The sequence below is a fragment of the Nuphar pumila genome, chromosome 4 (genome assembly GCF_984573655.1).
Source record: "Nuphar pumila chromosome 4, dmNupPumi1.hap1.1, whole genome shotgun sequence".
Classification (NCBI taxonomy): Eukaryota; Viridiplantae; Streptophyta; class Magnoliopsida; order Nymphaeales; family Nymphaeaceae; genus Nuphar; species Nuphar pumila.
Genome location: NC_143252.1, coordinates 6,039,890 through 6,063,646, shown reverse-complemented (window position 1 = coordinate 6,063,646; position 23,757 = coordinate 6,039,890). Strand labels below are relative to the sequence as shown.

At 37.5% G+C, this 23,757-nt stretch overlaps 1 protein-coding gene across 1 annotated transcript; it reads left to right on the top strand.

The window, feature by feature from the left end:
* Window positions 1-3,740: 3,740 nt before the first annotated feature.
* Window positions 3,741-9,045, top strand: LOC149839172 (large ribosomal subunit protein mL101 (rPPR4)-like). Its single transcript, XM_090004025.1, has 2 exons — window positions 3,741-3,988; window positions 7,509-9,045. Exons 1-2 carry the CDS (start codon window positions 3,743-3,745, stop codon window positions 8,742-8,744), a joined length of 1,482 nt encoding a protein of 493 aa, XP_089860151.1. The 5' UTR covers window positions 3,741-3,742; the 3' UTR covers window positions 8,745-9,045.
* The last annotated feature ends 14,712 nt before the right edge of the window (window positions 9,046-23,757 follow it).

Below are 23,757 nucleotides of genomic sequence, written 5' to 3'. Positions count from 1 at the left end.
CCAAGCAAGCCCTTTACGAGCCCAACATGAGCCGAGCCATGAGCAGCTCAGCATGTTTCCCACCCTTCCTACCTGATGTTAGAGTGCAGTTAAAAAATGAATGCCCTAACAGGAGATGAGAAATTTTGGCTTCGTTCGAGTTTTGGATGAGAAGTTATGATCTTCGAAAGTCAAAACATGATTTCTATCCTGATAGATATCTTGTATTTCGACTGTACTGTGTTGCCAATTTTATTTCTCTTAATCTATACCATGGTTATAGCTGAAAATTTTATGTAGTTAGATTCATATTTAAGAAGTTTCAATAAAAAATTGTGTATAGATTCATTATAATCTGAGTTAAAAATAATGAAAGTTGGCTTATAAACCTGAAAATTTCTCCAGTTTTGCCTATTCAAGAGCCTAAACAGGCTGCAGTCTGTAAATTTTAATCCACAACTTTGATGGAGTTTGGATATGATCTTGGTGAAAGATAGTTTTAGACTTACTCCTCTATGTGCAATAATTTTTACATAATTTTTCTGGTTTTAGAAAGATGCTGAATTGATGCTTATTTGGAGGAACGAAACTGAATGGCTCAGTCTAGGAGTAGAAAAACCAATTTTAATAAAATAATTATTTTTTGCTTTTCAAACTCCAAATGAGGTAGGGTTTATGGTTATGTTTAAATAACACATTTGTCCATCTACTGTTAGATTTTTTATCTGTGTAATATGGTCAGGACAAAATTTATACCGATTGATAAACTTCAGTCCTGCAGTTTCAAGTTGGAACTCTTTAGGTACAAAAATGAACAATGCCCTCACAGGAGTAGAAAACCTACAAGCCAAACCCACTATGAATAATGAATGCTTTAGTCTTTCAGATACAAGAATATGGGCGCCATTCACATCCATAACCTTGCAATAATCCAGAACAATTACAAAGAATACAGGGGCCCATATAGACATGGCAAGCCTCATCAAACCAAGGGCTCTTGCACAAGAAAATACTATACATCCAAAGGGTCTGATGAAGTGAGTGAGAATGATTCAGTGAGATCTGTAGTTGCATATTAGGGTTGAATTTTTTTTGTTAATTTGAATATTTGGATCATATTCAAGATCCAATGTATCGTAGGGTTTCTGTTTTTTTATATAAATAATTGTTATGGGTCTTGGAAACATTTCGGTTGAAGTTAATTTGAGAATCCTAATTGAGTTATTTTTTATTTTTTCAATTCTTTTTCAGTTGTCTGCTTTTTCTTGGTTTTCCATGCATAGGAGTAAGGTACCGTAGCATTTTATAGTAAATCTAGCCCTCTCAATTTACATCACCTGTTTGATTACTTACAGCAGCTGGCACTACTCGTGCAACTTCATATTTTTGGGCATGCCGTCGTATCTATGGTTTGGCTGTTATGCTTCCTATGTAGGGCTCCCTTGGACAAACCTTTAGACAAGGTTCCTTCAGCGTTTTATCTTCTTCTGATTGAGGAGCAGGAACTCCAAAATTGAACTGCCAAACAAACAATCATTGATTTAGTAATCAAACAAATCTTTGAAATATCTTGGTAAGTAGGGATATCACTGAATCATATTTTACCGGCACCTCACAGAATTCACTTAGTTTTATTTGGTAATTGGATGCTAATATGGGTTTGATATTTTTGTGTCTGAATCCGACAAATATCTGAATTTGATGGATATCGGAATCTGTTTATATGAAAAAGAACTTTTTACATCCAAATCGAAATCTGGCTCCAAGGGGTTTGGCATAGTGCGATGGGGCATAGCCACTAAGTAGGCGGTATATAGGTATGGCAGTGGATCAAGGAGAAACGGGCCCACCTTGCTTCGGCGCGTTTGGACCAGGGACGGAGGAAATGAAACAGAGAATGAACTGAGGATGGAGGTTAAAATCAAAACCCGTGCAGAGATGGAGGCTGGGATGGACTTACTTTTGCCCCCACCCCATCCCGTCCCTGATCTCTGTTAAAAAAAATATTATTATACCCTTACACATATTATAAAATCTTATATATATATATATATATATTCTCAACCCATAACATAAAACCCTTTCTCTAATCTCTCCTCTCTTCTTCCTCTCCTTCCTTTAATGAGCCGTGCGAGCTTCCATTTCTCTTCTCTCTTTCCTCTAATGGCGTAAGGTGGCAACGGCGAAAGAACCAGAAAAAATGGAGCCCTGGCCTGCCTCATTCCGTTTGGACTGGGGATGGAGGACATGAAAGGAGAATGAATCGGGGATGAAGGTTAAAATCAAAACCAGTGCAGGGATGAAAGGCAAAATTTTGAAACAAAGTGGGGGTGGAGACCTTGTCCCCCGCCTCTGCCCCGGTCCATTGGGCGTCACCCCTTGAGCAAGCGGAATCGTGGCAACTTCGTGGGTGCAAGAGGGTTTTAGGATGCCAGGATAGTCAGAACCAATGCTGCTAGGTCTCTGACCCTGTTTCTCCGTGTAAATATAAAAAAAAATCAGAATCTGAATCCGTTCAGTCAGTCAACAACCCATTACTCAAATATGATATTGGTCACACTCCTCTCAATCGGAAACGTTTACATCCCGATTAATGACAAGTCTTGAGTTAGGCTTTAGGCAAGTCAAACTTTGGGTGGAGCTCTTACCAAAAACTCTACTCAGACGTGGAAAAGCCATTTCTTGTGAAACATTTTCCAAACTTTGAAACCTATGTTTTCATAACTTGTGAGGCACATAAATAAATGAGTGGGTTTTTCTTTAAAAAAAACATGAGAAGCCCATTTTTCCTCATGTGTTTGATTAGACTTTAGACACACGTATTATTTTAAACTTTTAATTATTTAGTTTGAAATACTTGCTCACATATTTTTAATGTTAATAAATATGTAATGCATTAGATGAAACAGTTAAATATCATAATTCAATGTAACCATGTTAACTTTTACCTTATTTGTTGAAACGTTTTCCCTTTATGTTTGCCTTACTGGGAAGGCAGGATGATCATGGGCCTTCGTTTACCGATTCCTCACCTTTGTTAAGGGCACGTTTGAAAGAGAGAAAAACTCATAAAAAAAAGTTTGGCCTATCAGAGTTTTTGCTACGAGAAGTTTTTCAAAAGAAAGTTTTCTCTTGTTTGTGTAACATGAGAAAAATTATGAAAAAATGAGAGGTGGTGGGTAGTAGTGATGGTGAGATGAGTAGTGGGGAGTATAAAAATAAATTTTCTTTTTGGTAAGAAATATTCCTCCACCTCTTCTCATGAAAGAATGTTTTCTATCAAAAAGTGTATTTTCTAGAAAAACTTTTTTGGGTTAAAAAATTCATATGAATTTTTCATTTTGCATCACTTTTCTTACGTCTTTCTCGCTTTCAAACTTGCCGTAAGGGTCCCTCATCAACAAAAAAAAATAAAAAAGTAGTGAGAAAGATGTGCTTCAACCTCATAACGCATCACAGTTGAAGGGCATGACACGTGGAGACAAAGTTGTTTTAGTTTTATAATGAAACAAAAACTAATTTTTAATATAAAAATATATTTTTATTGAAATAATACTTACGATGTTAGAATATTCGTTTATACATGTCCGTGTCAGTGTATACGTGTCCGTAAGGATCACAAGTGACACATAATTAAAATGACGTGTTCCCGTGTCATGGCCGTAAAGAGCAAGGGCATCAACGTAAATCCAGCTCGTCCATAAACCCTGAACCCCCGTTTCCGCCCTCAAAACCTTCACTCACTCTGATTGAGAGAGGGATGATGGCGAGCCTGGCGAGGGCGTTGAGCAGGGGCGGTCGGAGCCTGTCGACGGAAACGGCGGCGATCTCCCGGAAATCGGCGGAGGACTCCCTCTTCCGTCGGCTCTTCGCCCTCGGCGGCACCGACGGCAGCGCCGCCGCCGAGCTTAACAGGTGGCTGGAAGAAGGGAAGTCGGTCAAGAAGTGGGAGATCGAGAGCTTCATCAAGAGGCTCCGCGGCTACAAACGCTTCAAAAACGCTCTTCAAGTAAAACCCATTTGTTTTTTTACATCGTTTTCCTCCATTCGTAGAGAAAGTCGTTCTTTCGGATCGTTCTCATGTTTTTCTTTTTCGCTAACACCATCCATTTGGTTGGGTGGATTTTATATACTCTCGCTTGGTGGACAAATCGAGCATTTTGTGTTCATTTGAAGGAGTTATTTTTCTATTGAGTTTGAGTTTCCTGTTGGAAACAGGTTCGTGATTTGTGCGTTTTGTACACCTATTTCGTTGTTGTCCGGTGGGCGTGATCGAAAAAACCCGGGTTAATGGTTGAAATATCTGGAATTTATAGGTACCTTCTGGGTTGTTGGTGATCCGATTAGGTTTTGTTTTGTTGGGTATTTTTTAAATGCCCTCAAATCTCATTTAGACGCATAAAAAAATATATAGAACAGAAGGGCGTCGATCCGCAATCGACTGTATATGGTGATCTTTGATCGTGGGTGGTCGTCCATCGTGCGAAATTTTGTTAGACTCCTCATGAGGCTAGTAAAGTTTGTAGTTTTTTGTTAACGAGACTGTGATAAGGGTGCATCATGTATTGATAAGCTGATCAACTTCAGTAGTTTTGTTTGTTTGTTTTTAGTTGAATTTAGGTTTCGTTTTGATGGGCATTGTTTAAATGCTCTCAAATCTCATTTAGACGCATACAAAATTATATAGAATGGAAGGACGTGGATAGGCGATCGGCTTTATATGGTGATCTTTGATCGCGGGTGGTAGTCTATCGTACAAAATTTTGTTAGATTGGTTTGTAGTTTTTTGTCAACGAGACAGTGATAAGGGTGCATCACATATCGACAAGCTGATGAACTTCAGTAGTTTTGTTCCTTCATTTTTTGTTGAATTCAGGATGATTTTATTTGTTAGTATGCACTCCTAAGCGAGATGTAACCTTCAAAATCATCACCATTTAGTTGTGTATTTTGTGAGAAGCTTTTTTTAAGTTCAGCTCCCTGATTCAACATAGCTTTTTTAGTTGCATCTGCATCAAAATCTTGATGTCTGTTGATATTGTGCTGTTGAGCTTGATATAATGGTTAGAACCATCACTGCTTTAGTGGTGAAGTTCGATTTTGGCAAATATGGCTCGCTTTCTTCCCCTGGGAATTCAATAGATATGTTCAAGTATTCATATTTGAGTATGTTGATTCCTATAAGATTTTCTCATATCGCTGATCAGTTGGTTTGCATTTTATGCATTAGGGTTACAGCTAAGCGACACCCCTCCCCAGTCCCCACAAAAAAACGGAAAAATTTACAAGTAATAGCAGTTCTTGTTGCTATTCAAAGTTAAAACCAATGCATTCAATTTATTGCTGTTTCATCTACGGTCTACCATGATAACCCAGCAGTTGCAATTTGATATATGCTGTTTTATCTGTCATTGGTAAACCTATCCCTAAGAAAGGATTTGTGGCAAAAGATCATAATTAATCTTAACGTGAATCAGCCAAAGCACTTCTTGTTTTGAGGATTGAAAGAAACATCAATAGTTTATCCATGCAAATAGAGGAAGAAAAGAATTGTCCAACTCCCAGATCAATATTAACAAATACTTTTTCACACGTGAAGTTAAAACATCAACAGAGGATCACATCATTTGTAGGGCTGGAAGGCAAATAGGGGTGCTTGTGAAAGGCTTTTACTTAGTTTGTTCAACATCTAGATGAAGCTTAAGGAGTGAAACTGTAACCAGAGCTATGATCTAAGCAATTCCAGGTTTGGCTGCCTGTGGTAATCAAAATGGAAAGCATGGGCATTGCTGTCTGCAGCTAATCTTGATCACCACTTATCATCAAAATGCTAAGGTGCATTTCCATGTTTCCATATTATCTTAGAAGTATTAAAAAAAATCAGGCCATCCAAGTGCAACTGTTACAAACCGCATTCAATACACCTAGCTTGGTTAGAATCACCATGCACAAAACCACAATTCAAGTTCAAGCCACCACAAGATGAAGCGTGTTCAAGCTTGTTCTCCATTTAATTTGAGTTGTATAGGGACTGATTACCTATAACTAGTTGTTACGTTATATATATATATATATATATATATAGTGTGTGTGTGTGTGTGTGTGTGTGTGTGTGTGCACATATATGTATGTAATGGGTATTACTCATTATGAGTATTTTTGTCATTTCACTTATTGTAGCATAACAGTAATTTTTTTGTTTTTTTCTATTTATTTTATTTAAATGTCCTTTAGCTAATGCTAAAGGGCATTTAAGACCTTTGTGTTAGAGTTGTTGGGGCCTCCTCAATGGCTCTATTTCTAGCCGTTGGGGAGGGTCCCAAGGCTCTAATCCTTGCCAATGTGTATATAAAGGGGCTACACCACTCTTGTATGTTTATGCTTGTCTCGAGCAATTATTCTCAATAAGATTTAAATTTTTTAATCTTTGTCTCTTGCCCATTTGTGGGTTGTGCTTGTGTGCTTGTATTTGACCCATAAGTGGTCCTTATGTTTACACACTTTTGTGTGTTTGTAAAGTCCATAAGAGGCTCTCTTTTATTCTTTTTTGTATTTGATTACACTAGACTCATCCGAAGATACATGAGCTAACTTGGTCCAATGTGTGCTCAGTCAAAAGAGTCAAAAGAGTCAAAAGAACTTGAGCCCTTGGTGTAAATTCAGTTCAAGGCCTCCAATTCGTTGGTGTAAATGGTTGTCATGGGATTGGTTTGGAGCATTTTAGAAAATAAAGAAATTGTATAGGGGCCAATGGGGGAAATGGAAATTTCAATGAGTATAAATAGGCCATGTAGCGCCATTTGGTGGGTTTATGCTAAATGAGAATACTAATTCCTACTTTCTCTCCCTCTTCTCCTCTCTTCTTCTTCTTGATGGAGGAGATTGCTGCTTTGCATAGTGCAAGGAGTGTGTTATTGCTAGTGAAAGCACTAGTGGAAAGCAGAAATTTAAGTGGTTTTACGTGAGGGAGCATGAGGTAAGGATCTTGTGGGTTCTTGGCAAAATTAGTAGCAGTGTGAAGTTTGGGGTACTTGCTGAACATGAAAGCTGCGGGATTTAGGGGAGAAATGCTTGTTTTGTTATTTTGTAATAATAGAGTTCAAAAAGTTTATGCAATGATTCAGACTGATTATGCCCATTTGAGTTAGATCTTATCCTATCTTGTTTATCTTGAAAACCTTGTTTTTGCCTGATTTTATCAATTCTTTTAATGAAGTTCTCCAACATGACCAAAACCTTGTCTTGGTAATTCCATTAATATGCTTTAAGAGAAACCATAAACTTCAAGATATGTACGGGCATACCAAATAATTTCTTTTTCCTAAATCCTAGTTAAGAATAATGCTTACTGGGTTTTGGCCTTTTAGGTAATCCTGCATCAAGAACTTCAAGTGGCATGGGATTGCTGTAAATTTGATCATTATGTTATCAGATAAATAACTAGCATAAGTTATGGGTTGATCTTCTGATAATTTCTGTATGTTTTTCGAGACATTTTTCCTCAGTGGCTCCTTTTTTTTTATGTGTAGTTGTCTGAATGGATGGATACAAAAGATATGAATTTGTCTCGTGGGGACTATGCAGTCCGTATAGATCTGCTATCAAAGACTCAAGGGGTGGATTCGGCAGAGAAGTACTTTCATAGTCTTCCCAAACGCAAAAGGAATTGGGCTACCTATGGTGCCCTACTGAATAGTTACTGCAGAGAGAAAATGGTAGACAAGGCAGAATCCCTCTGTGAGAAGATGAAGGAAGAAAACATTTCTTCTAACTCCTTAGTGTACAACAACTTAATGACCCTGTACTTTAAGACAGAGCAACCACAGCGAGTGCCTCCATTGGTGCAAGAGATGAAAGAAAAGGGTCTGAAGCTTGACACAGTTACTTATAATCTCTTGATGAGCAGCTATGCAGCCATGAACGATGTTGAAGGAGCTGAGAGGGTTATAGAAGAAATGAAAGGAGAGGGTAAGGTCTCTGCTGATTGGTCCACTTACAGCAATTTGGCAGCAATTTATGTCAAAGCTGGCTTGTTTGAAAAGGCAGAATCCACCCTTAAAGAGGTGGAGAAAATGAGCAACAACAATGATCGTGAGGTTTTCCATTTTCTGCTGAGCCTGTATACAGGCACGGGTAACTCATCTGAGGTTAATAGGGTATGGGGTGCTCTAAAATCTGCATTTCCAAAGACTACAAACCTGAGCTATCTAATCATGCTTCAATCCCTGGTGAGGTTAGGTGATATATCTGGTGCCAGGGCATTCTTTGATGAATGGGAATCCCAATGCTTAAACTATGATTTTAGGGTGGCAAATGCATTGATCTCTGTATATGTAAACCGCGGTATGATCGATGAAGCGGAATCCCTTTTTGAGGGAGCAACTAAGAAAGGAGGCATACCAAGTGTCAAAACCATGGAGATATTCATGGATTACCACATGAAGAAGGCACAGTTCGATTTGGTGCTGAAGTACTTGGATGAGGCAGTTTTGAAAGCTACGGGTCACAATTGGAAGATGAGGGTAGAGCAGTTGCAGCCACTGCAGAAATACTTTGAGGAAAATGGCAATGTTGATGGAGCTGAGGGGTTGTATGAGAAATTTAAGAAGACCGACAGTCTTGAGACGGGGGTGTACGAGTCGCTGCTACGTACTTACATTGCTGCTGGAAAGACGGAGCCAAATATGCGGCAAAGAATGGAGGCAGACAAGGTCGAGGTGAATCCGGAAATGGAGAAGCTGCTTGACAAAGTTTGTCCGTCATAGTTTTCAGAAAACGGAAGAAGGCGAAACTTCATTTCTTTTTACTGATTTGCTAGCTGCGAACATGAACTAGTAGCCAGAAAAATCCTATAACCTGATTCCTTTGTAGAGATGAACAACTGGAATTATTGCCTCTCAACTTTCAGGCGATAAAGCAATTTACCGTGCTGCAAGAAAGTGATGATTTCAATGATTGTTTCTACCATGCTGCCATATTTTTTTCTTACTTTGCTTATTGATTTTTTGCGCATAGGTACTGGTTACCGATCGAAACTTGATCAACTAATTTGAGTATACCATGAAAGGATTTCCTAGCACAAAATATTGATAACAATGGCTAAGAACAAACACATGATTTTACACATGTACACTTAAAGAAACCAAGTTTGACATGGTTTAGTTCATTGCTTGATCTTCACCTCTCTCTCTCTCTCTCTCAACTATCCCACATGAGAGGGTGAGTTTCATTATATTAGCCAAGATAGTTATATTGAATGTTAGATCTTTATCTAAGATTAGATCTCATGATTTTAGGCCAAAAATTTAAGAAACCAACTTTCCAAGTTTGCATTGCCTCTTTTATAGGATTTTTGGCTTTACCAACTTTATCAGCGATCAAGAGTCCTACCTTGTGGTTAACCTTTTCATTTGGATAGTCTAAGGATCACATGATTTTAGAGCCTGATCAGGCTTAGGATTGGTAACTTCTTCAACGCAACTCCTTGAGTTAATCTTCTTGAGATTTAGCTTGTCTCTTAGCTTTTCATTTGGATAGTCTAAGGATCACATGATTTTAGAGCCTGATTAGACTCATGATTGGTAACTTCTTAACCAACTCCTTAAGTTAATCTTTTTGAGATTTAGCTTGTCTCTTAGATATTTGAACTTGATTCTCTCAATGGCTTACTAAGAACATTAGAAGTCTACTCTTGTGAGGAAATAAATTTGATTTTAATTTCTTGATTTGCAATTTTTTCTTTGACAAAATTAAAATCTACCTCTATGTGTTTGGTTCTGGCATGAAATGCAGGATTGTGGTCAAATAAGTGGTCTTGAGATTGACTCACCATATAACTGGACTTTTAAAATTTTGAAATCCCAATTAGCTCAATTGTTGTAGCCATAACAATTCTCGAACTCCTCTTGCCAATGCTTTATACACTACTTCTGTCCTGGACTTAGCAACATTTTGTTGTTTGTATGACTTTCAAGACAAAAGATTTGGACCTAGATATGTCAAATAACTATTTGTCGATCTTTGATCATAGGGGATCCTGTAAAGGTAGATAGCTCATTTTCTCTAGTTTTGGATATTTTAAGACCCAAATTAATTGTATAATTAAGATATCTTAGGTTTTGTTTTATGGGAGACCAATGGATTTTTGTTGGGTCATGCCTTATTTACCGCATAGGAAAATATCAGCCTTGTGAATATTGTATATTGAAGAGCTCCCACAATGCTGCAATATCGAGTTGGATCCATGAGTTTTTCAAGATATTAACTGAGAATCTCAAACCAGGCTTTTGGGGCTTGTTTTAACTCGTAGATAATATAATTTAAATTACGAATATAGTGACAAGTTTGATTATTTTCAAATCCAGAAGGTTGAGCCATATGTACTTTTTGCCATATGTACTTTTTTTAGAAAACCATGTAAAAACGCATTGTTAACATCTAATTTATGAATGAGCCAGTTACGACTTATTGCAATAGAGAAAACCATTCTTATAGTTGTGGGTTTTATCGCAGGACTGTATGTTTCAAAGTAATCTATTCATTCCTGTAGGCTATAACCCTTAGCCACAAACTAAACTTTATGCCTTAATATGGTGCCATCGACATGTTTTTTTATTTTGTAAACCTACTTACACCCTACTATATTGGACATTTTCTTGGGTGACACAATAGTCCAGGTATTATTCTTAATGAGAACCTTATACTCTTTCGTCAAGGCTTGACACCATTTTGGTTCTTTAAACACTTGGTGGTAGTCAGCAAACTGTTCCTCATGAGCTAATTGACCAAGGAGCCTAAAACCAAAGTAGTAAGGAGATGAGTCACTGTTCCTTGGTCTTAAAAATCCATCCAATGACCTAGTTATCATAGGACAAACTCGACTTTGAGTTTGCTGTTCAACCAACTCATCATGAGAGTTAGTTTCAGGCTGATTACCATCACCGTCTGTAATAGCACAATCAACATCATTGCCATTTTGATTATCCTCATCATAACCTGGGCCACCATCACCATCAACGCGATTATGTGAAGAGTCAACCGACTGATCTTCATCCTCATCATTTTGCTCTCCGAATTCTCATGAAGCAAGATGACTAGGCGGTAAATAGTAGGGCTGTAACATAACTGGTTGACAACTACCATCAGATTCCTTATTTTTATCCGCCAATGTCATATAAAAACTGCTCTTAACCATTTAGACACCTCTTCACTAGTAACGAGCTCTTGGGTTCCAACATACAAAAATTTGATTCATCAAACTTCACATGACTAGAAATAAAGGCCTTTTTAGAAACAAAATAAAAACACAAGAATCATTTATGAGATCGACTAACACCAATAAAAATAGGCAATTTTGTCTTTAGCCTTAGTTTGCAATTATTATATGGAACTAGATACCGATAGCATGTGCTTCCAAAATTTTTATATGGTCATAACTATATTTGGTTCCAAACAACTTATACGGGCTTCTTTGTCCAGTGTTGAGACTTGACAACAGGTTAATCAAGTGAACAACATATCTAAAGGCATTCACCTAAAAAATGAATTTTAAAGAGGCATAAAACAATATACACAATTTACTTTTAGACACATGTTTATGTTTCCTCTCATCACCATTTTGCAGTGGTGTATGTGGGCATGTCAACCATCTCCTTATTCCATGATGATTTAGAAATTCATCAAAGTGCCTATTGACAAACTCACCTTCTTGATCACTATAGAAAATTTTGATGGAGTGACCCACTTGCTTTTCAACTATATTCTTAAAAATCTTGAAACAAGTGAAATATCTATTTTTTTTTAAAGGAAATAACCATGAGAATCTTAAAAAATCATCAACGATCAAGAAATAGTATTTATAGCCTTCTCTTGTTGTGACTAGCGTCGGTCCCCATAATTCAACAAAATAATCTCTAGGAGAATTTTAGAAGAGTGATCAACCTTACCAAAAGGAATCTTGTGCATTTTACCAATCATGCAAGCAAAACATAAACTACTATCATTATTGTCAATAAAATTCAAATAATTATTTTGCCTTGAAGAAGATAAAGTCTTATAACCCAGATGACCAAGCCTTGCATGCCAAAAACATGAAGTCACCACCTTCTCTGCTGCATAAAACGTATTCAACTGGTATGTGTTGTGCCTGTGGGTTGGCTGGATGTAGATTCCTCATCTAATTGGCCTGCTTTGAACTGTTTTTCCTTTCTAACAATCCTTTACACAAAAACCATGAGGATGAAACTCAAAGAAACAATTATGATCTCTAGCAAATTGAGAAACTCAGATCTAGGAACATGCAACACATTCTTTAAGTAAAAACTATTATTTTGTGAAGGTAAGGGCACATTATCGATTCCTGAAATGGGCAGGTTGTTACCGTGTGACACCATTATTCCATCTATGCCATGATAGTCCTTTTTTTGGATAAATTTGTATCATCAACCGTGATGTGATGAGACACCCCACTATCAAGATACCAATTTGAGTCGACCATATTATTCATAGTCATAGCTGCAAACACCATTGGTATATTATAGCACTGCCGGGCTGTATAGTTCTTTCTTCCACAAAACTGACAAATAACTTGACTATCACCACGATTTCCACCATTGAATTTATCTTGATGGTTTAGTTCATTCTAAAAGTAGCTCTGATTTCTAAAACCTTGATTTCCATGACCGAAGTTTCTATTCTGGTCATGGTAAACTTTTTTGCGACATCTTCCTCTTTGACCAAAGAAGGTCGTATTAAAATTCTGATCATTTTTAGGAGGCTTAGAGGCTAAGATCTGCAACCTTTTCTTGATTCAACAATATCTCATATATATAAAAAAATGAAAGAGGTGTCATGGTGGTGATGATCGTCACAAAACTCTCATATTCAGAAGATAAACCATTTAGAGTATAGCTAACAAGGTCATTGTCAGAAACTTGTTCATCCACCACACTTAGAAATTCAAGAAGAAACTTAATTTCGCTTAAATATTCATCCATCGATTTATCATTCTTTTTGATATTTGTAAATCTCTTTTGAGTTGCAGTATGCGTAGGCTTGAATGCGATGCATAAGAACACTCTAAGGCATGCCATGCTTCACGAACAGTGGGTATGCGATAATTTGCAAAAGCATAGATTCAAAAAACTATTGCTTTAATCCAACTTAGGGCCAACATATTTGCCCTCTTTCAAATATCAAATTCAGGATTTGGAGTTTGGGTTTGATTATCACCTTGAATGAATTGAGCTGACGCATGAGACGATCAATCTACAAACATTATCAGATCCTGAGAGTACATCAATAATTCAATTTACGATTTCCACAACAATTATTACAATCGAGCTTGATAAAGACAATGCTAAAAAATGCATTCCACTGAATGGCCTGCCCTTGAATTAGGGATTCTGATGACATAGAGGATGATGATGATGCCATTGACTCTGATACCATGAAAGGATTTTTGAGCACCAAATATTGATAACAATGGCTAAGAACAAACACACGATTTCACACAAAACATGCACACTCAAAGAAACCAGGTTTAACGTGGTTTGACACATTGCCTACATCCACGATCTTCACCTCTCTCTATCTCTCAACTATCCCACGTGAGAGTGTGAGTTTCACTATATTATCCAAGACAGTTACATTGAATGTGGAATCTTTCTCTAAGATTAGATCTCTTGATTTTTGGCCAAAAATTTAGGAAACTAACTTTTCAAGTTTGCATTGCCTTTTTTGAAGATTTTTGGCTTTATCAACTTTATCAGAAATCAAGAGTCCATTCTTTGTGGTTAACCTTTTCATTTAGATAGTATTAGGATCATACAACTTTAGAGCCTGATCACGATCAGGATTGGTAACTCCTTCAACACGCTTCCTCAAACTAATCTCCTTGAGATTTAGCTTGTCTCTTAGATACTTGAAACTGGATCCTCCCAATGGCTTAGTGAGAACATCAATATGCTGCTCTTGTGAGGAAATGAATTTGACTTCAATTTCTTGATTTGCAACTTTTTCTTTGACAAAATAAAAATGTACCTCTATGTGTTTGTTTATGGCATGAAATACATGATTGGCGGTCAAATAAGCGGTCCTGAGATTGTCACACCATATAACTTGACTTTTAGATTTTTGAACTCCCAATTTGCTAATCAACTATTATAGTCATAACAATTCTGAAACTCCTCATGCCAATGCTTTATACTCTGCTTTTGTGCTGGACTTAGCAACGATTTGTTGTTTGGATGACTTCCAAGACAAAAGATTTGGACCGAGATCTATTAAATAACCATTTGTTGATCTTTGATCACAGGGCATCTTGCCCAATCAACATCTCTAAAGATAGAGAGGTCATTTCCTCTAGTTTTGGATATTTTAAGATCCAAATTAATTATACATTTAAGATATCTTAAGTTTTTTTTTACCAGAGACCAATGGATTTATGTTGGGTCCTGCATGAATTGACATGCCTTATTTATCATATATGAAATATCAAGCCTTGTGAATATTGTATACTTAATGCGATATCGAGTTGGATCCATGAGTTTTTCAAGTTATTGACTGAGCCTCTCAAACCAGGCTCTTGGGGCTTGTTTTAACTAGTAGATAGTACAATTTAACTTGCAAATATAGTGAGGAGTTTGATTATTTTCAAATCAAGAAGGTTGAGCCATATATACTTCTTCTTTTAGAAAACCATATAGAAACACATTGTTAACGTCCAATTGATAAATGAGCCAGTCACGACTTATTGCAATAGCGATAATCATTTTTATAGTCATGGGTTTTATCACATGACTATATGTATCAATGTAATATATTCCTTCCTGTTGGCTATAACCCTTAGCCACTAACTGAGCTTTATGCCTTTCTATGGTGCTATTGAAAGAATAACGAACAACATGATAAACTCGAGTTTCACTCTCTTGTCCATCGAGAGGATCGAGTATTCTATTTATAAGCATAACAATGTTTAGAATACACAATTCTAGAATATTGACTTACACAATTATATATGATAACAAAATAACTAACAAATGATATCAATTATCGTTTTTGATAACTCTATAAAAAATGATAATATCGAATACACGGTTGGCTCATGATACTCTTGATCAAATTTGACTTTTTTGAACTTCTTCTGATTTATCTTTCTTAACTTTTTTTGAGTTATCTAAAACCTGGTCGGCGCATTTGGTTTCTGAGAAACCATTATAATTGGGAGATGTAACCGTATGATCATTATCTGTATCAGCCATCAACATATTTTTTTTATTTTGTAAACCCACTTACACCCTACTATAGTGGACGTTTTCTTGGGTGACAGAAGAGTCCAAGTATCATTCTTAATAAGAACCATATACTCTTCCCTCGTGGCCTGACACCATTTTTGTTCTTTAAGCACTTATTGGTAGTCAACAAACTCTTTCTCATGAACTAGTTGACTAATGAGCCTAAAACCAAAGTAGTAAGGAGACGAGTCAGTGTTCCTTGGTCTTAGAGATCCATCACGTGACCTAGTTATCATAGGATGTACTCGACTTTGAGTTTGTTGTTCAACCAACTCATCATGAGAGCTAGTTTCAGGCTGATTACCATCACCATCTGTGATAGCACAATCAACATCATTGACATTTTGATTATCCTCATCATAACCGTGGCCACCATCACCATCAACATGATTATGTGAAGAGTCAACCGACTTATCTTTATCCTCATCAATTTGCTCTCCGATTTCTCATGAAGCAAGATGACTAGGCGATAAATAGTAGTAATATAACCAACTGACAACTACCATCAAATTTCTTATTTTTATCTGCCAATGTCATATAAAAAACTGATTGAGTTTGAGATTTTTCTCTTAACCATTTAGACACCTCTTCACTAGTAACATGCTCTTGGATTCCAACATAAAAAAATTTGATTCATCATACTTCACATGACTAGAAATAAAGACCTTTTTAGAAACATGATCAAAACACAAGAATCCTTTATGAGATAAGCCAACACCAATAAAAAACACAATTTTGTCTTTGGCCTTGGTTTGCAATTATTATATAAAACTAGATACAAATAGCATGTACTTCCAAAAAATTTTATATGGTCATAGCTGGATTTGGTTCCAAACAACTCATACAAGGTTCTTTGTCCAATGTTGAGACTTGGCAGCCGGTTAATCAAGTGAACAACATATCTAAAGGCATCCACCAAAAAAACAAGTTTCAAAGAGGCATAAAACAACATGCACAATCTACTTTAAGTCACATGTCTATGTTTCCTCTACACAACACCATTTTGCTGGAGTGTATGTGAGCATGTCAATCATCTCCTTATTCCATGGTGATTTAAAAATTCATCAAAGTCCCTATTGACAAACTTACCTCCTTCATCACTATGAAATTTTTTGATGGAGTGACCCACTTGCTTTTCAACTATATTTTTAAAAATCTTGAAACAAGTGAACATATCTGATTTTTTTTAAAAGAAAATAACCATGAGAATCTTGAAAAATCGTCAATGATCAAGTAGTATTTATAGCCTTCTCTTGATGTGACTGGGGCCGGTCCCCATAAATCAACATGAATAATCTCTAGAGGAGTTTTAGAAGAGTGATCAACCTTACCAAAAGGAATCTTGTGCATTTTACCAATTATGAAGGCAGAACATAAACTGCTATCATTATTGTCAATAAAATTCAAACAATTATTTTGTGTTAAAGAAGATAAAGTCTTATAACCCAAATTACCAAGCCTTGCATGCCAAAAAAATGAAGTTACCGCCTTATGTGCTGCATAAAACGTATTCGACTGGTATGTGCTGCACCTGGGGGTTAGCTAGATGTAGATTCCTTCTCTAATCGTCCCGCTTTGAACTATTTTCCATTTCTGACAATCCTTTACACAAAAATCATGAGGATGGAACTCAAAGAAATAATTATGATCTCTAGCAAATTGAGAAATTGAGATCTGATTTTTTAACACTAGGAACATGCAACACATTCTTTAAGCAAAAACTATTATTTTGTGAAGGTAAGAGCAGATTACCGATTCCTAAAATGGTCCGGTTGTTACCGTTTGCCACCATTATTCCATCTGTGCCATGATAGTCCGCTTTTCTAAATAAATTTGTATCATCAGCCATGATGTGAGATACTCCACTATCGAAATACCAATTTGAGTTGATCATATTATTCATAGTCATAGCTGCAAACACCTTTGGTATATCATAACACTGTCATGCTATATGATTTTTTCTCCCACAAAACTGACAAATAACTTAGTATATCAAACGTCTTTTGCGACCTCTTCCTCTTTGACCAAAGATGGTCGTATTGAAATTCTGATCATTTGTAGGAGGCTTAGGGGCTAAGATCTGCATTCTCTTTTCTTGATTCAATAACATCTCATATATATAGAAAAAAATTAAAAGATGTATCATGGTGGTGACGGTCATAAAAAAACTCTCATATTCAAAAGATAAACCATTTACAATAGCTAACAAGATGGTTGTCAAAAACTTGTTTATCCACCACACTTAGGGAATCAACAAGAAACTTAATTTTATTTAAATAATCTACCATCCATTTATCATTCTTTTTGATATTTTATAAATCTCTATTGAGTTGCTGTATACGTAGGCTTGAATGTGACACATATGAATGCTCTAAGGCAACCCATGCCTCACGAGCAGTGGGTATGCGATAAATTGTGAAAGCACACGTTGCTTTAATCTAACTTAGGGCCAAGTGATCTGCCATATTCCAAGTATCAAATTCAGGATTTGGAGTTTGGGTTTAATTATCACCTTGAATAAATTGGGCTGGCGCATGAGATACAATCCATCTAAAAACTTTATCAGATCCTGAGAGTACACCGACTCAATTTGCGATTTTCAAGTCAAGTAATTATTACGATAGAGCTTGATAAAAACAAGTCTCAAAAATGCATTCCACTTAATGACCTAACCTTGAATGAGAGATTCAGATGACATAGAGGATGATGATGATGCCATTGGCTCTAATACCGTGAAAGGATTTTTGAGCACAAAATATTGATAACAATAACTAAGAACAAACACATGATTTCACACAAAACATGTACACTCGAAGAAAACAGGTTTAACGTGGTTCGATGCACTGCCTACGTCCACGATCTTCACCTCTCTCTCTCTCTCTCTCAACTATCCCACGTAAGAGGGTGAGTTTCACTATATTAGCCAAGATAGTTACATTGAACTTTAGATCTTTCTCTAAGATTAGATCTCTTGATTTTAGGCAAAAAAATTAGGAAACTAACTTTTCGAGTTTGCATTGCCTTTTTGTAGGATTTTTGACTTTATCAACTTTATCATAAATTAAGAGTCTGGCTAACCTTTTCATTTGGATAGTCTTTAGGACACACGACAGTAGAGCCTGATCAGTGATCAGGATGTACATACCATGTACTTGTTTTTCCGAGTTCTTTAGTCTATTGTGATCTCTCTTCACCCCTTGTATGCTTTCCTGCTGTGGTGTTTATGCAGAACATAAACACCATTGTAGTAGAATAATTGGCCAAATCAAATCACCACGATCAGTTACTGAAATTCTTGCTGAGTTCTGCATCTCAATGTTGTCAAAATAGTATCGGCTACAATTCAGGTGAATTGGCCAATATCGAATAGTTCTGAATCCACTAGAAAAAAATTAAAAAATATTCTGTCAATCAGAACGGGACACATATTAAAACTATTAAAATAATATTTTAAAAATTAATTTTAAGCATTTTTTACATTTATTAAAAAATAGTAACGTATCGATTTTCTGCAGATACCATACAAATCAGACAGTTTTCTGGGTTTTTTTTCCTTAATCTGAGCCGTAGCTCTCCAAGTTATGTTTGTGTTTCTCTTGATTGAACTCCAGATCCAAGGCCATATACTTCAATATCTTTCTTGTGATGATATGAAGAATTGTTTTTTTTTTTTCGAAAATTTAAAAATCAATATTTCTTTTTAAGTTTTTAAAATAAAATAAATAAAAGCTTTTCGGAAAAAATATTTGTTATAATACTGCGATAATATCATGATTTTGCTAAGTTTTTTATTTACTGCATATTTTGATTACAAACTTCTTAATCTGAAAAGTGTTCCTATGTACGTCACAAGGACGCAGACATGATGGGGACTAACGGAGACACTGATTTTTTTCCCGGAAACTGTGACAAGGATAAGGGGTAAGATTCGGACTGGATCCTCTCTGATCCGAATCCAAATCCGAAATGCAAACAGTATATCCGACTCCCAATAAGATATGAGGAGGTTAGATTGAATCCGAATCTGAAATGCATCTGGTAATACTCAACCCATATAAAAAGAGAACAAAACAAGGTATTTACATGTAAAAGAATGCATTGGGGTCGGATTTTGATTCAGATCAACTCTAAATCCAATTTAAAATGCTGATGGGAATGGGAAAGTATCCGATTGAACGGATCTGAATCTACATTTGGATTTTATTTAAAAGATACATATTCGAAAAAACATGTTGGACGTGGATCGATATCCGATCTGTTTGCAGCTATAGACAAGGAGACACGAGATATTCTTATATTTTAATATAAACTAATTTTATTAAATATTGTTAAAAGTATTGAAATAATATTAAACTATTGTTGGACGTGGCATGGCGTTTCTGATGGCCGTGTCGTGTCCTTGAACACGGGACTCTAATTGGTCCCTGTGATAGAGGGCACTGTACTTTGTTGAATGCATTCATCCTCAACAAGGAGCGGTGCCGCGTGGACTTGTCCAGGACACCTCTGCTTCAGGCCTGCAGTGTCCAAACATGACTGTTCTACACAGTTTTGTTTGCGCAATCAAACGCCGAGGGTCGAAGTGGTCCTGGTCCGTGTGTCCCGCACGGCTGGCCGTGAAGCCGACCATTGAATGGGTTTTTGGGTGCCGTCGATCTGAAGATGAACGGCAAAGTTAATGGGAGAAGCTTCTACAAATAGTACCTTTTAGAGATGGAGAGAGAGGCGGGAGAAACCCAAGCAAAGCAGGAGAGAGAGAGAGAGAGAGAGATGATGATGAGGATGAAGGGGAGGAGGACGAAGAGGGAGCTCTCCTTGGAGGAGTACGCTTCCTTCCAAGCCAAGCTTGACGACAACCTCAACCTTACCTCCGAGCAACTCAACCAGGTCTGTTCTCTCTCTCTCATCGTCATCATCATCATCATCTATCATCATGACCATCGCATCGTCATCATTTTTCATCATACATGTGAATGCTCATCGTCATTGTTACGGATGGGAGTTATTGAAGAATCCTCCACGCCATCTTCTTCACGATCACCATCGCATTGTCGTCGTCGTCAAAGTCTATCAGGATTATTGAAGGAAAACATGTCGGATTTACGCATTCTTCGCCATAGATTGGGTTTCTTCTTTCATCCAACACGGAATTTGGATCGATGCATCAAACATTGATTATTCTTCTTCGGATTCTTCTTAAGACTAGTGTTTTTGTTTTTGTTTCTTCCTTCGTTTCTAGGGTTTGCATTTCCCTTTATGCAATGAGATGTATTACTCGCATCATACATTTCCCCACGTCTTGAATCTTGATTCGTTTGGTTTTTGTTCTTCAGATTTTGAGCATGCACGGATTCTGGAAACTCTATAGAGCTAAGGTAACATCATTTCTCCCTTCTAGCCGTGGATGTTTGGGGGCCAAGGAAAGAGTGGAACGAGTGCGTCGATTTTTTTTTCCCTTCCCACGTTTTCTGTCTCTGTACTGAGAAAGTGGGAGTTCATGTTTGGGTTCCTTGGTTTTTCTTCTGAAAAAATGCGGTCATGATCCTCGGTTTTCCTTTTGAGTTTCGGAGCCGGTTCGTGATTTTTCCTTTTCGGTTTTCTTGTTATCTCGGAAAATCTCGTTCTAGTTTTCTTGGGGAAATTTTGTAATTGGCTGCCGAAAGAAAGGGTGGAAATTGAAAATCAGGCGGTATTCGGAATTTCCGATATGGCGGCGAGCGATAGAGAAGCAACCGCCTAGTATGTCGTCAGTATCGTCCTGAATCGGTTGATACGTATTGTATTCCCATATAATCGATACGATACTGACCTGAATCGGCTAATTTTAATAAATGTAAACTAGCTTAATATTAAAATTTTTTAATATTATTTTAATGGTTGTAACACGTGTCATGGTCTGATTGAGACGTACTATTTTTAATTATTTTTGGCCGATTCAGAACGATTCACTTGTGAATCGGTTTCGAACGATTCACCTGAATCGTTGGCCAAACTGACAAGCCTACGAGTGTTTTATGACTAAAATACCCTTACACCGACATTGTTCATGCTCAGGTACTTGCTTCGTTTTCAAAAAAAGTTAAGGGGCAAAAGGGTACTTAAAGAGACGGCCTAAACATTTTTCGCCATTTTTGAATTCTCGGGGTTATGCAAGAAAATGAAAAACCAAAACCCAGCAAAATGTGGGCCCCACCTGAACGAGTTTTTGGTTATGGCATCATCGGGTCCGAACCAACCAGAAGTTTTTCACAGGACACGTCGAGTTGCTGGCGTGTCCATGTGCACTGAGGGATACGTGTCACTATGTAGGACGATGCTGTAACATCTTTATTGTTTTAAGATTTTATTACAACAAAGAATAAGTTTTCAGCATTAAAATATTGAAAATTTAGCTTTTTGTTGATTAAAAAACTTCGTGTCTTTTGAGTCCTATTTTCCAACAAAAAATTCGAACGTGCGAGTCGAACCCGTGTCAGGTTTCCTCGTGTCCATGTATCTTTGTCACAGCCAAAACCAGCTCTGCCCAATGTCATGTCGTCAGGATCGCGGCTGTTATTTATGTTTAAGGGGCATTAAAAGTCTTTTGTTGAATTTGACATCACAGGGACACCGAAACCCTGTCTCGTGTCGGGTCACTTCCTGAGGTATATTATTCTCGATGGAAAGATTCACAAAACCCTCGTGTGCCGTGTCGTGTCAGGTGGAGATGCTGGAGGCACTGAGCTCGGTATGGCTGGTGAGCCCATTCAGGTCGACACTGGCGCTGGGGGCGAGCCCGGCGCCGCTGACGCCGGACGAGGTGGCGATACATGTGGCAGATCTCGACTGGAAGGAGTGCCAGATGGTTTCGATGAGCTCGCTGAGGCTGGGCGTGGGCGTGGACATGGGCTCGGGCTGGGAGGAGGACCAAGTGCTGCAGATGGTGGCGCCAGTCAGGTGCCAGTCGTCGAGCTCGGCGCTGTGGCCCCACCTCCAGCAGCTCGCGTTCCCCAAGAAGAAGCGGACCAAGCGCGTCAAGGTCGACGACGCCGAGCCCCTCAGCACTGCCTTGATCGGCGGTCACACCTCAGCCTCATTGGATGCCGCCCTGGGCCTGACCCTTTGAACCCTGTTTTTTTTTTGTAGTAGGTCCGTGGCTACTTGCTTTGTGGGTATATCTTTCAGGGTAGGCCTAGGATCCCTTGAGTGGGGAGAGTAATGGATTAGGTGTTCTAGAGAGAATGGATTCGGTCGATAGTATGGTAGAGAAAAATAGGTGGTTACAGAGTGACAAGTACGCAAATGGAATGGAGTCAGTTTTTGTATAAAAGTGGAGTATGCAACTGAATGATCTAAGATATACGCAGCAGCTCTGTTATATGGTGTAATATATCTTTCGGGTCCGGATCAGGTCATTTGTCAAATGAGTAATGATGGCCCCACGTGTCACCTTCTTTCCCCGCCCAAACGTGTGGCTAACGGCGTGACGCCATTAACTTTTGATTAAAAAAGACAAAAAAAGAAAAGAAAACACTAAAGGCTCTTGATGAACGCTGCAGCCGAGAGAAGAACTCGGTGGATGTTAATGGCCGCAATAGGGGAGAGGAGAGGGAGAGAGTAAAGGAAAAAAGGAGACACTAAACCCCAAGGTTTTTAGTGTTTTCTTAATTTTTTTTCCTTTCTTTTAATCAAAAGTTAACGGCGTCACGCCGTTAGCCAAGTTTGGGCGGGGAAAGAACGTGACACGTGGGGCAATCCTAACACATCTCTCAACAGTCGGGATTGTGAGATGAGAAATATACTCATTTGACAAATGTACTTAAAAATTAAGAATACCTTTATTTGTTCAAAACAGGTCCGAGTCAAAGAGCAATGAATTGAAACTCTTATGAGTTGGAGAAGCTTCAGGGCCAGTAGATTCGTAAGTCACTAGGGTAAGGCCACAAAACCAAAGACAGATAAAACTCCTAAACTATGAGAAGGGTAGGTGATTAATGAAATATGCTTAATGGGGTTTTTCCGCATGGTTTTTTTTTTTTTGCAGTTCCGACCTCATAAATGTATTGGGCATGGTTGATTTATGAAGAATTCATACCTGGATTATGTGTTTTCATGAAAAAATGATATTTGGAGTCTTAAAAAATTTACAAAGATTTTGGACTGTTGATTTTTTCAATTTTTATAAAAACCCACCTATTTATCCAAATCAAACACTTCAAGAGCTGGTCCCTATAAAATCAAGTATGTACAATCAGAATTTAAAAATAAAATGAAAAAATCTAGGAATCTATTGGAATCGAACCGAATCAATTCAGGTTGATTGGAATCGATTCAGATTAAGAGAATCGAACCGAATCGATTGGAATCAGTCAATTTTAAACCACCGGAAGACATAATTAAAAAATAAAAAATTAATGAAAATCTCTTAAAATATTGAAATTTTTTAAAACATTAAACCAAAATCGACCCTTTAGAAACCAATTTTGAGCTGATTCGGTACGAATCA

Coding starts and splice junctions, on each gene's coding strand:
- LOC149839172 (XM_090004025.1), top strand. CDS start 3,743: ATGGCGAGCCTGGCGAGGGCGTTGAGCAGGGGCGGTCGGAGCCTGTCG. Junction 3,989..7,508: donor GCTTCAAAAACGCTCTTCAA/GTAAAACCCATT, acceptor TTTTATGTGTAG/TTGTCTGAATGGATGGATAC.